This window comes from Mesoplodon bidens (genome assembly GCF_964165515.1).
Source record: "Mesoplodon bidens genome assembly, chromosome: X".
Taxonomy (NCBI): Eukaryota; Metazoa; Chordata; class Mammalia; order Artiodactyla; family Ziphiidae; genus Mesoplodon; species Mesoplodon bidens.
In genome coordinates, this window is record NC_138163.1 from 124,145,040 (window position 1) to 124,159,673 (window position 14,634).

General features: G+C 41.9%; 1 protein-coding gene across 6 annotated transcripts in view; it reads left to right on the forward strand.

Annotated features, from left to right (window-relative positions):
- SH3KBP1 (SH3 domain containing kinase binding protein 1) overlaps window positions 1-14,634 on the forward strand; it is a 347,088-nt gene that overhangs the window by 194,159 nt on the left and 138,295 nt on the right. For all 6 annotated transcript variants that reach the window (XM_081222849.1, XM_081222844.1, XM_081222847.1 and 3 more), the window contains one exon: window positions 9,167-9,372. In XM_081222849.1, coding sequence (XP_081078975.1) covers window positions 9,167-9,372 — 206 coding nt within the window. The remainder of the gene's footprint in view (window positions 1-9,166; window positions 9,373-14,634) is intronic.

Sequence of the window (14,634 nt, forward strand, 5' to 3'; positions counted from 1 at the left end):
AACACGTTTTTGTTTTGAAATAAGTATAGGGTCACAGAAAGTTGCCAGAAAACAAAACAAAACCAAAAAAAAAAAAAAACACCACTGTACAGGGCAGTCCCATGAACCCTTCATGCAGTTTCCCCCAGGGATAACATCTAGTCTAACTACAGTAAATGTGTATTTACTTTTATCATAGAACTGAGAAAGACAAATGTAGTTAATGCACAAAAGATATCTAGGTTTTTACTCTGGTATGAGCCGAACCATAGTTAATAAAGGTCTTTGTGAGACCAGCCCACTTAATACCCTTCATAAATTACAGTTTTCACAGAGACTGCTTAATTAATACATGGCTCTGGGGCTTCCCTGGTGGCGCAGTGGTTAAGAATCCGCCTGCCAATGCAGGGGACACAGGTTCGAGCCCTGATCCCACATGCCGTGCGCCACAACTACTGAGCCTGCGCTCTAGAGCCTGTGAGCCACAACTACAGAGCCCACGTGCCACAACTACTGAAGCCCACGTGCCTAGAGCCCGTGCTCCGCAACAAGAGAAGCCACCACAATGAGAAGCCCACACACCACAGCAAAGAGTAGCCCCTGCTCGCCGCAACTAGAGAATGCCCACGCACAGCAACGAAGACCCGATGCAGCCAAAAATAAATAAATAAAATAAATAAATTTATATTTAAAAAATACATGAATCTGGGAGTAAGTCATACTCCTAATGTTAGCACCATTTTGGTAATTTTCAGAGATCCTAGTGACATCATATAAAAATCCTCTCAATTTAAATGCTAGTAGACATTGGGGGAGGTTTTTTTTAAGACAGATAAAATCTGTATCCTGGTACATATGAAGAAAACTTTGTGTACAATGTATCCTTATACATACATCTCTTTGTTATACACACACACATCTACCCCTGTATGTGCACACACTTCTTTGATATTTGTAGTCTTCACATTGCTACTTCCAGAAGGTTTTTGAGGATAGTTATTCAGTTTAGTTTTGTTAACCAATGGATGAATGCAATTGAAGAAACATTGCATTTTATTTATAAGGAAGTGTGCTATGACAGCTTGACACGTGGTAGGTGTTCAGTAAATGCTTGCTGAATCCTTCTTACTCTGAGGAGGCATTTTTAGCTTTGAATGAAAGGCATAAATTGCTTGAACTTGCTTTTCTTTTACCCTGATGTATTTTTATATATGGTAGTTGGTTATGAAATCTCTAAACGTTAGATCTTTGTTCAGGGTAATCTAATCTATCAAGGAAAGAGTTACAGCAGTTGTGTTGGTTGGTATGTTGACTTAAACATTTTATCTCAAACAAGAAAATTCATTGTCAGGTAGTGGCAGAAACTTTTTGCTGTATATTTAAATTTGAAAGCATCTTTACCTTTCATAGCATTTATGGAACTTTAAAGGTGCTTTTTCAAAAAGATTTTTGTCAACTTTTTATTATAGAAATGTTCTAACATACACAAATTGAGAGAATAGTATGATGAACCCCTGTGTACCTGTTACCCAGCTTCAGCAGTTAGCAACCTGTGGCCAATTCATTGTAATTATACCACTACACAATCCTCCCCTATATTATTTTGAAGCAAACCCCAGATATCATATAATTTCATCCATAGATATTTCAATATGTGTCAATAAAAGGGTATCTTAAATACTATTATCACTCCGAATTATAATAATAATAATTGCAATTCCTCAAAGTAATTACCTATATGGTCAGTGTTCACTTTCCCCTAATAGTCTTCTATTTTTTAATACAATTTGTTAGTTTGAATCTGCACCCAAATAAGGTACATACCCTGTGATTGGTTGATATGTCTCAACTCTCTTTGAATCTCTAGATTCTTCTTCCATGTTGCCTTTTTTCGTTGCTACTTTTTGCTGAAGAAACTGAGGTCCTTTGTGCATTTGTTTCCCACAGCCTGCCTTTTGCTGATTTCATCTCTGCTGTGTCGTTTACTCTATATAAATTGATAATTGGATCTAGGGCCTTGATTAAATTCAGGTTTGAGAGAGAGATTTTTTGGGGTGGGGGACAGAACTGCTTCATAGGTGGTGATGGATAGTCTATCTGGAGGCTCATAATGTCTGGCTATCTTTCTTTTTGAATATTAGCAGCCACTGATGATTATCACCCAGATCTATGCACTCATTAGGGCTTGCAAAATGGTACCAAAACAGGGAATTTTTTTAAAAAAAGAGTGAAATGGGCTCCCATGTAACAGATCAATAGTGAAAAAAAATGTTGAGTAAATTAGGTTTTTAAAAAACAAAACATCCAAGGGTTTGCAATAATTGTGCAGGCAGGATCTTATGTTAGGGATGGAAAGGAATTGAGAGCTCATCTAGCCTGGTGTCAGATGAGAACACTAAAGCCCAATGAGATGAAGTCCTGGGTGTGGCCTCGCTTCTGAGTGATGAAGCCACCGTTACGTGCAGGCCTTCCTGCATATAATTTGCACATACTTTGGTATTGCTCCTATTACGGCTTGTAGTTTACCCTTTCACGGAGCATCTGACAAATTTCAAATCTGAGTACAGTTTAACTTATTTCTTCTTATGATCACAGATTATGATGAATTAATTACCTTTTTAGTTACAATTTTGCACATGCGAGTATTGACTAAATGATGTGAAATAGAACTAATTACAAATTATATTGATATTATTGCATTAAATTATAATCAGAAAATATCTTGACCTGTAAGATTTATTTGGATGTAGAGGCAAAGAAATCCAGATATGACCACTGTCCAGTTTCAATTTCATACATACTTTGCTTCACGTTTAAGAAATAAATGTGACTTTCCTGTTTCCAACATCTTTTTGATATTATTTAATTTCTTAGATTATAAAATAATTCTTGTAAAACTAAAAAGTATTCCTGTTTTTTTGTTTTAAAGAAAAACATCATTTAGCTACAGAAACATTTTAAGCTATTTCCCATAGTTTTCAGAGGGAGAAAGTTTGCATTTTCTTTCTATAACCATTAATAACCATGATATTTAAGTTTGAATTGACTTTCTTATTTTCCTAATTCCTTACGTTTGAATTTTAGGTTCACGTACTTTAGTGACTTGTCAAGCGAAGGCAAAGATGGAGATGGCCTTTTAAAACTTAGGGCAAACCACTCCCATGCTATAGAAATATTTTATTTCATTAGCTGTAAGAAATGGATTGCTTGTGCCCCTTGCCTATAAGAGCTAAAGCCAGGTTGGCACCCCCACACACGCGCTTTGGTGTCTCTATACTTTTTAATATTAAATGTTATTTGTTTTGTGTATGTGGTTCTGTTGGCAGTGAAGAGCAATTAGCAAATTGATGAAATAGAGTTTCAGGCAAAATTAGATGCTAGCATAAGCATATGATTTTGTGTTGAAATTTTAAGATGCTTCCCTTTTACAGTGTTTGCTGCCTTCAAGTACTATTATTTAATAGTGACAGTAGAATATTCCTCCCCCCGCAAAATAAACAGCACTCATATTCATGGACTTTCCAGTTGCCCATCTCTTCTGTTCTCTAGATGTGTCCTCACTCACCTCCAGCCCAGGCTCCATTTCCAGTGGACGGGGTGGGGGGTGGGCGTTTTGCAGAAATGCTTGGCCATTCAGAGACGGCAGGGCCATGTCTACCTCAGTGATTCTCAGACTTGATCCTGGGGAAGAAGAAAGGGAGGTTCTCTTGTCCTTGGAGGAACTTTATTGAAATACTGATTTCTTTTTCTTACTTTTTTTCTGACATGGAAAGGACTGCTGCCATTCAGTTCTGGGGGGCCTGGCTCACAAAACAGCTGTATTCCTGGGGAGTAATGTTACCTTAGTGATGGAAGTTAGGCAGAATAAAAATTCACCCACATAAAAACTAGCCACTGTTACTTGCTCCACGTTGCCATCAAAGTCCTCAAGAGCTACAAGTCTAAGGAGAACATGTGAAACACTTGTTTCTTTGGATTATCCTTATGTAGCCAGTGATTTGAATATCTCAGTTTTTGCTTTAACTGGACAGAGTACATCTGTCAAAAAGGGCAGATTTCAAAGCAGTGGTGTACCACTATGTCTGCAGGACACAGAAATTGGCAATACCTGATTCCATTTAATTTGTTGATCTGATCATTTACAATCCCTTTCATGTTATTAGGAGTGACATGGCCCAGAAGTTTACACGATGGTCCCTAATGGAATTTCCCATTTTCCTGAAGAATGTTTCTAAAAAGTGAGACAGGTTGCTCTCTCTCACTCAGCTCCACTCTCTGTCTCTCTGTAAATGTAGCCTACCTTTCCATCCCTCACACTTATTATGAGGGAGCTATGTAACTGGCCTCCAGTTCGATATTCAGCTCACAGCCATAATAGGACCTATTTCTTGCATAACTTAGAGTAATGCATATATTAATTGAGCTTGTCTTTATCAAACCATTTTACTTGCTGATGGTACTCTCTGTAGGGTGTGTGTGTGTGTGTGTGTGTGTGTGTATGCACCCTCAAACTGGGGCAGAGTGTGTTTTGTTTAGTCTATGTACTTACTCATGGTTCCAGAGAGATTTGGGCTTTAGCCATGTGTCCAGTCTTATTCTATTGATAACCTCTACTTGTAACAACAAAAAAGAAGATAATTTGCATTTGACACTGGGTGAGTCCTATGTCCTCATGCTTAAGTACAGTCTCATGACTGATATGGCAAAACCTCAATTAAGATGTTTCAGGAAACAGGGTTTTCTGGTGTCTTTGGTGCTAAGCAGAAAACCCCTTACATTGACATGGAAGCCACGATTGGTTTCAAACCTCATTGGTGAAAACCCCCCTCTAGAATACTTGTACATTTTCTTGCTTCAAGATACTAAGAATGAAAAATCTTTTAAAAGGGATTTTGTGCCTTGTTTAGACTCTTGGGGTCATGAATATCAGTTTGTATCATACTGGGCTCTAGGGGTAGAAGCTAAAGGATAATGGACCAAAATCTATATTATGTTCGGGTCACACTCTCCAAAGAGAAGAATGAGTTAACTAAGGAATCTGATTGACTGGATTCCCTCTGGTTGAGGTTTTCCTACTCTTGAGGTATAATGTTGAAGTGGCTTCCAGGTTCAAATTGGGCATAATCCACATGCCAGGCATTTGCAGAGGTGAGCCCTAATTCCGGTGCTCATTGCCATCATGGTTGCATGGGGACTTTGGGCTCATTCTGTAACATTCTTAAATTCTGCCTAATGGTTTCTAATTAATTTTGTGGGTGAAGCTCTTGCAGTGGATTCATTGAAGACAAGTTCAGTTAAAGACTCTCCCTCTTCCTTCTTTTGCCATCATTTGCTCCCCTTCCCTCTCTCTTGTTTTTCTCTCCCCTTTCTCTTCTCTCATTCACTGTCAGGAAAGACTACCTTTGAAGGGACAATTCTGTACCGAGCTGCACCGGGAAAGACGGAGGGCCACAGACGCTATTACAGTGAGTGACCTTAACAGCAGGAGGCAATTGTAAAGATAAGATCTGGGTTCTTGTGTTTTTTGATGCAGCTGCACTTTCCTGAGCTGCTCATGCTTCTGCCAAGTGCCTGTGTGAATTTCTGATCCAAGGACATGGACTTATTTGCCTGAGATAAGTGCCGTCTCCTTGGTGTGTGCTGCGGGAGCATTCCCATCACCAGCCCCTGGCGCTGTCTTGTTTGCTTTGTGCCTCTGTCATGTGTGTGACATGCGTGCATGAACCATGCGTGCAGAGAACGGATCAGTAACATTGGTCATGGCATATGTGTCTGTACCAGTATCTCTGCGCCTCTGGGGTGGTGTAAGATGGCTTCCTGTGGAGATGTCAACCTCTCGTGGTTATTGCTTTTACTGAGTGGGTCACTGGAAACCAATAAGTCATTTCCTCATTGCGGGGTTCAAAGAAGTAAGATTTTGGTAAGAAAAGTCCGTGCCAGCAATGGCATTTTGCTTTGCTCATTCAGCCAATCACCACACGGCAGACTTCTTTTGGCAGGACCAGTGTGTAGCCTTTTGTGCTGTGAAAGAAAGCTGCCAAAAGTTGAGGGGAAGGAGATGGATGAGGTTAATGAATGAATCTCGTGAAGTTTGTAGAACAGTCCTGCCACACAGTAAGCACTACACGTGTGAGTGTAAACTTGAAAATAAACAAAAATGGCTCACGGGCTGGAATATTAAGGAAATTATTGGCAATGACTTGTGTAATTTGGCCAGTTATATGAGTGGCCAAAGCAAACTTGAGGAAGCTTTGTTCTTTTTTCACTGCGAAGGAAAAGCATCCACCTTAGTGTGCACGTACACATATGTGTACATAGAGACGTACACACAGTGATGAAGGAGAAGGTTCACGCGTGAACACCGGAGCCACACTTCTCAAACTGTCTGCAGTGGAGTGTCTTTTTATTTCCATTCCCCTGCGGACAGACGTCGGGTACTGCTGGCTTGCCTTCACTGCGCATGCGCTGCACCACCCGCCCCTCCCAGCAGGAGCAGACAGACCGATGTTGGTCTGTGCCCTGTTCACCCAGACGCGTCTGTTGGCCGCACGTCCGGAAGTAGCACCAGCGCACACTGCTATAAGCATTTCCAAACATGGACACTTTCTGTGCTTGTCTCTCTGTGTACCGGGAACGAGCCCTTCATGATCTTGGCTCTAGTCCACAGACCTCACTTTGGGTTGCACTGCCCTCGAGTGTCACCTGGCATTCCGAGCATGACACAGGGATAGTTTACATAATAGTGTGTGTTATGAGCACCAGTGGCTAAAAGATACAGCACCAAAAATGAAAAGCCACCTTTCTTTTCCTCTGAAGGGAAGGAACTAGATTTTGAGTTATTTCATCAACCCAGATATTCAGGCATTTAATTTCATAGTACTTAAAAGTGATAGAAGCAAGCTACCAGAATACCCGGAAGAAAAATCTGCCATATGTTTCCTTCCCAGCCCATGCTTGTGTGGTTGAGTGACCGTGCAACCTTTCCCTGGGTAACATAAAGAGTATTTCTCACAGTGATTAATATATCATTACGATGAGCCCGGAAGGTGGCAAATCCCTAAAACCAGAAGCTCAGTGAAATCAGGATGGCAGTGGTTGAAAATATTTGTGTTTCTAGCTAATGAGGTATGATAAAAGAATCCTTCAAATTCTTCTCTTTGAAGAACTAAAACAGACTTGCCCAAATCCATTTTCCCTGCTGCCTTCTGCTTGTGGTGCTGGTGGTGGTGGCGGTGGGGAAGGGGAGCAGTGATGTCTTCTGTTCGCTAACCATTTCTTTATTCCGCTCTCAAATGCTTCTTTCCAAACCAGAAAAGAATATACAAGCCATTTATCACACAGAAAGAATCCATACGGCAAAATGAGAACATGTTAAAGGGGAAATGACACAATATTTAGACTCCAAAATTATATCTCCAGCAGGGGTATTTCCAAAAACAATGAACAGATAAACACACAAATGGATGGCTAATCCAGGGAGGTTCTCCGTGTTTGCACACTCGCATCCAGTCCTGTAAACTGGAACCGACCCCCTTGTTGCGGGCTGTTCCTCACTGTTCTGCCCTCTGTTCTTGCTCATAAATGCTGTTCTTTAGTTAATTAAAACGTACACCAGGGATCTTCCTCCCCACCCCCTCCTTTTTGGCTTACAAATACCATCTTATTGAAAACAGCAGCAACAGCAAACACAGCCATTGTTTAAAGGATTTGATTTTGAGACTTGTTAGCAATTTATAATGACCTTTCTATATTTTTCTGTTTTCATTTAACAGTTTCTTCCTGCACTGAGACTTCTTTATTTGAATGACTTCAACATTTTGTGACATTTTATGTGAGCAATTATTTGATGTATCATTCTTATGTACAAAGAGGCCACCTTACATGTAGGAAGATAATGCACAGTGTGGCTAACAGAGAACAAAATTTAATGGTATACTTTCATCCCAAGGGCATCATTGTCATCAGGAGACATATAGTAAATGTTCAGGAGCTATTCTACACATCTAGAGGCTTTTAGAGACAGGCTTAATGGCACTTCCCATAAGATATCCTTTTAATCCTGCCCTTTGATGGCATGACTAATGTACTGACCATCAAAGTAAGAATGTACACCCAGAAATTAACTAGAAACAGGCTCTTCCTTTTAGGAACATGATTGTGGGCAGAGCCTGGGGAAAAAAAGAATCTGGGGAGGTAAGTGTCCATGTTGTCTTGCTGATATCTATTTGATGACTTCCAACACATGCCACCAGAGGTCAAAGGAAAGGTGTCATGTCCCCAGTGTTCTTCTTTGGAAAGGAGTTCAGCTCTGGGGAGACGTTGGTGTCAGAGGAGGGAGGAAGAACTGTAGGCTTGGGGGATTCTGGCCTCCCGGAGGGCAGCTTCGTTTCCCTCTTTAACAAATATAATCATCTTGCCAGTGAAAGTGTTTCAATGTCAAGTTTGGTTTAATGCTTTCCTCAAGAAACATGTCTGCGTGCATTTATTCCTCGTGAAGCCATCCAAAGAGATTTAATTCTTTGGCAGTCATAATTTTGTGTGGTTTCTTTAATTGCTAATTTGTTTAAATGGCTTTTAGCTTTACAGTTTCCCTTTAGGAAATGTTACTTTCATTGCTAATTGCTAACTGACATGAGTCATAGAAATGGGAGGTACAGTGTGTGGCACTGACTAGGTGGGGAGGCGAGGAGGGGGCGGGAAGAGTTGTTATTGCACAGACTGCAGCAAAACAAACTTGGCTGAGGACCAGGCTCTGGCTGAAAAGAGGTGAAATGTCACATTTAGGAAGAGATCTGCTTTGAAATTAGATTTTCTGAAAAGTTTTGATTCACTTCTTAAAATTAAAAGCTGGGCACAGAGGGTGGGAGGGAGACACAGGAGGGAGGAGATATGGGGATATATGTATATGTATAGCTGACTCACTTTGTTATACAGCAGAAACTAACACACCATTGTAAAGCAATTATACTCCAATAAAGATGTTTAAAAAAAAAGCTGGGGGTGGGGAGATGGAACAAAACTCAGAGCCGCCCCCATGCAACATATTCACACGCTAAATGAAAAACTGCAGTGCAAGTTATCCCATACCCAGTGACACTTTTAGCAGTGGTTCCTGGCTGGCTATGAAGTGCTTCACGGCTATGGCTGATTCCTGAGCTCTTTCTTTCCCCGTCCCCGCTCTTGACAGGTTTAAGGGAAACCACAGGCTCCGAGAGTGATGGGGGTGACTCGAGCAGTACCAAATCCGAGGGTGCCAACGGGACAGTCGCAACGGCCGCAATCCAGCCGAAGAAAGTTAAGGGAGTGGGCTTTGGAGATATTTTCAAAGACAAGCCAATAAAGCTAAGACCAAGGTCGATTGAAGTAGAAAATGACTTTCTGCCTGTGGAAAAGGTATGTTCGACAGTTTCTGTTTTATTTCAACGTAATGTGGTGTATCCAAAAGTACCTTTTAGGGCTTGGCGACTACGACTTCCTGTGCCTCTTCTGAGGTTTCATTGTCCTCGTGTGCAGCCCTCCTTCTATATAGGAACAGCTTTCCTCGAAAGGCTCATGCTCTAGTTTGCTGTTGTTTTTCTTACTGATCTCTCTATGGAACGTTTCTCAGGATGACTTTTCAAATAGACCGGCCCTTCTGTATTTCCTCCTCAGAAAAGCCACTCATGCCTGGACCCAGCTAGACACATAACCTTGGTACTTTTCAATCTCTCTTCTATCCTGGTATGTTTCTCTTGTGATTTGTGCTTGGGCGTGTTGACTGGCTCTGTAGTAGAGAGAAGGCTTGTGCATTTTTTTTCTCAAGGTATTTGGTGGAAATGAGTTCATACTACTGAAAGGAGGTCTCCTGCGTGTGTGAGTGACAGAGATGGCCCTCGCTGTGAATCCCTGGGTTGTTACCATCAGGAAGCTGGCTGTTTTCTCCTGCCCCTGGTTCTGGGTTGGCGAGAGGCAGACAGCGTGTTGTTGCTGAGTACGCGGTTGCCACAGCAACACACCCAGAGCCATTGTGCTTGTGGCTGTCAGTGACGTCTACTCTGGTACGCTTTTAAGCATCATAGCCTTGCTTAGCATTTGATAAATACTGTGGAGTTTTCCAGATTGTAATAAGCTACAGTCGTGCTGTGCTTAAAGAATGTTTGTTAATTTGATTTAGTGCTGAAATTTTTGCTTTGACGTTTGTGCCAGCAGGCTTGGGGGATGGGGCATGGGCAACATCTCTACTGCAGGTTTATCGACGGCTTTTAAATGTTTTTCATTTCTCTGTCAGATGAATTTTTAAAAGTTGCATCATCTTCTGCAGCTGTAGAACTTCCACCCACCTCCCTCCCGCCATCCACCAGCAACCTTGCCCAGTGTCATCATGCATTAGAAACAGAATTGGGAAAGGAAACTTTTTGGACACTTAATACCCTTAGAGATGAATAAGGCAGAAAGGGCAGATACTTAAAAAGGAAGGACTGTTGCACTTAAACTCTTCTTTTGTGGAAGCTTCTCTAGTGCATTTGCTATTTCTCAAGATCTGAAAACTATCTAGTTAGTGTCCCAGCTTGTGAGTTTATTTCTGCTTCACATGGTCACTTTCAGATTCCCATAAATATTTACAAAAGAGCAAGTTCCCATCTTGGAAAGGAAAGATGAATACAGTTTTTCTTCATTTTATTCAAGTGGTTGAAATGAACATGACCATTGACTCAGTCAGCAAACAGTTAATTCCTTTTGTTCGTTTTATGATTCTCAGTCTTACTCTTCTCTGTGTAAAAGGACATTGTGTGTGCATAGCTTTCATTATCGCTATTAATATTTGTCTTAACCGCTAATAATAAATTGGGTTGTTACTAATAGCAGTATCAGCGACAAATATAATACTCCCAAGTTTGTACCTCAGCACACTTCTCCTCTGAGCTCCACAGCCATGTGTCCAAGTGCTGTCTTGAACATCTCCACTCGGAGGTCCTAAATTCTTAGCAGCTTGTCCAGACCTGAACTCATCCTTGTCCCTCTCAAACCACTTTGCCCACAGCCTTCCCCATCTCAGGTGAAGGCAGTGCCACTCCCCCTCCCATTACTCAGAAGAAAAGCCTTGGGGTTGTCCCTGACTCCCCTCTTTCTCTTACATCCCATGGCTGATCCATCAGGCAACCCCATCAGCGCTGCCTCCGAAGTGTGCCCGGCACCTGCCATGGCTCATCACCTCTGCGCTCCCCCTGGTCCCGCCATCGCTGCGGTGGCCTCCTAATTGGTCTTCTTGCTTCTCCCCTTCCTCCTACGGTCTCGTGTCAGTATCAAAGCCAGGAGGGTGATCCTTTGAAACCCGAAGTCAGGTCGTGCCACTCCTCCGCTCGCACACCTGTAGAGGCTCCCCTGTGAACCAAAGTGAAAAGCCTCCCTGAGGCCCAGGAGCTGGGATGACCTGACTCCCATTGCCGCTTGGACCTCCTCCCTCACTGCTCTCTGCCTGCTTGCTCCATCCTGGCCCCCTCGCTCCTCCTCAAACAGGCCACGCACGCTCCCACTTGGGGGCCCTTGCCACGGTGGTGTCCTCTGCCTGGACACTCTGTTTCCACTTGTCCACCGCTGGCTGCCTGCCTCTCCTCCCTGACGCCTGCTCATTCTGAAACCTGCCCCCTTGGCCCATCCTGCTTACTTGCACTGCATTTTTTGTCTTCCCTAGCATGTGCCCCCTTCTAACATGTTTATTTTTTATTATGTTTATTCTTTGTTTTGCTCACTGAGGTATGCTATATGCTTAGAACAGTGTGTGGAATATAGTAGGTGCTCAGTAAGTGTTACTTAAAGGAATAACATTCAAACTATATTAATAGAGCACTTTAGAGATTACAGACCTCTATAAAATGAGGGAACTGGGTGGGATAACAGTTATATAGTTGGAAATATAGTAGTTGTATGGTTCACTGCACCTCTATGAAACAGAAGATTTATTGCATTGGTCTTAGAGACAAGAAGTGTTAACTTTATCAGGGTAATATACGTATGTACGCGTGTGTGTGCATCTTGATTCATGATTTGTTTGCAGAATGAAGCCATGTGCTGGCAGCTCCCTTAACCTGCTTCTCATTGTGAAGCCTCTGGGGAAAACTTAAACCTCCCAGCCTGCTTTACTGGCTGCGGACAACTTTTATAGCATCTAAGAGGATTCAGAACTCTCTCCACCCCCTGTGGTTGGCGCCATGGAGAGTTACATAGATTTATGGATCCATTAGGTTATTGCACAACCTGGCATGGGAGCTGATGAGTGTGATAATGTTTTACTTGTATACGACCTGGTTCTCACCGCTTTGGAGGTGGTTTTGTGTCTAAGATTTATGTTTAAGGGAGGAAGTTGCCTATGAGAGTTGAGCTCGCTGTTTCGATTTTGCAGAAGCACAGACTGGGTCTCATGTGGCAGCATCTATGTTAGGTGAAGCCCAAGCAGGTCTTCCACTCAGGCTGGGGCAGTTGACCTGTTGACATGACTGGTTTGATAACTCGCATGAGGGAAAAAAAAGGTCTATGATAATTATTAACAGCTGCAGGCATCCTAGTATACTTTACGTTCAAGTTTGCGAAGTTTTGAGATCCACTTTTCTGAGTCAGTTGACAATTTTGTGCTTATTTTACCTGTGCTTTAATCCATATCACCCTACCCAGAGTGGTTGAATGCTGATGATTATACACCAGGAAAGATACTGGTGTATCTGTAACACTCGCCCGACCAACAAGGAAATAATTAGTATTCTTGCTTCTCTTACTGAGCTATAAGGAAGGACCCCATTTATGAGTCTTTTTAATACTACCAACCTGATATGCCTGTGAATGATGTGTTTAATGTACCATTTAACTGAAATATTTATAGGTGAAATGATTGAATGTCTGGGATTTTGCTTCCAGTAATTTGGAAGATGGAAGAGTTGGTGGGGCACAGAGGAAATCAGATTGGTCATGAGTTGATAATTGTTGAAACAAGGTGGTGCATACATGGGGGTTCAGTACATGTACTCTATTTTTGTATACGTTGGAAATTTCCCTTGGTAAAGGTTAAAGAAAAAAGAAAAGAACCTTGGGCGAAAATGTACCATTTAAACTAAGCCCAGAGGTACGTATGTGTTATATCAAAACAGTGGAAAACACGTTGTGGCTAAAGATGAACCAAGTTAAATATCATAAGATTAGAAGGGCATGGTACCATTGTCCTAGGTGATTGACCTTGACAAAGTCACTTAGCCTCAATTGAACCATCTGTAAAATGGGAATACTCTTTGTGCCTATCCTACCTCATAGGACTTTTAAAAAATGCTACATAGCTGAAAATACTTGGAAATTGTAAATGTAACTCATTTCAGCTAGTATTTGTTCAGTACTCACTATATGCTCGGCACTGCGGATACAGTGGTAAACAAGACCAGGTCACTGCCCCTCAGGGAGCTGCAGAAAAGTAAACAAGCAATAATAATACAGTGTGGGGAATGCCGTGACCAGGCTGAGAACACAGTACTGTGCCGTAGGAGCCCTTGGGCACGGCAGGAAGTAGCGAGTTGTTAGGGAGGCTGGAGAGTGTGTATTCATGTGTGTGTACCTACTTCCTACAGGAAACGGTGTTTAGACCTGTAGGAGGTGATGTTTTTAGACCTACAGGAAGTGATGTTTAGGCTGAGAACCATGGGTCCAGTACACATTCATCAAGCAAAGGAGCATAGAGTTGTCAAGGTGGGAAGAGCAACATGTATAAATGCCTCGAAGGGAAGAGGAAATAGCACAGAGCATGTGTCAAGGCTCCAGCAGGAAGTGGGGAAAGATGAGAATGGAGAAGAAAGCAGGGCCCACATCAGGAAGGGCCTGGTGAGACTCGTTAAGGAGTTTGGACTTGACTTTGAGGGCAATGGGGAGCCATCAGTGGGGAGCAATTCTCAGCAAGAGAGTGACATGATCACATAGGTGGTTTAGAGAAAGTATTCCAAGCTGCAGTGGGAGGAGTGGATTACAGAAGACAGGATAACTAGAATTCAGGGGAGAAGTTAACAGAAGCTTGTATTGGCTCTACCAGTAAATCCCCCTCCTCAATGTAGATTCTAAACCAGTTAATGAGTCAGTGGATGGAGAATCAAAATATTATTTTTGTTCACTTTTTCAGTATGGATATCCAGTTGACTCAGCACTGTTTATCAAAAGGATCATCCTTTCTGCAGATCACCTGTTTATCAAAAAGGTCACCTTTGTCATAATTTAAGTGGCTGTGTATGTGTGGGTCCATTTCCAGACTCTGTGTTCTGTTGGTTTGTTTGTCCTTGTGGTCATTCTGTACTACCTTAATTACTTGTAGCTTTGTAGTCGGTCTTGACATCTGGTAGTGTAAGTCCACAATCTTTATTCCTCTTCTTCAAGATTTCCTGCATTGTTGTATTTTCATATAAATTTTAGAATCAGCTTGTCAATCCCCACCTCCCTCCCCTGACCCCTGCAATAAAACCTCCTGGATTTCGAATGGGAGTACATTAACTATAGATACTTTTGGGGGAGAATTGACACCTTTCCGATCTATGAGCATGGTATATCTCTTTATGTAAGTCTTATTTTACTTTGTAAAAATTTCTCAAGTTACATATTTATGATTTCTACATCTTTCTCTACCTATGTTATATTACAGTGTTGTTATTGATG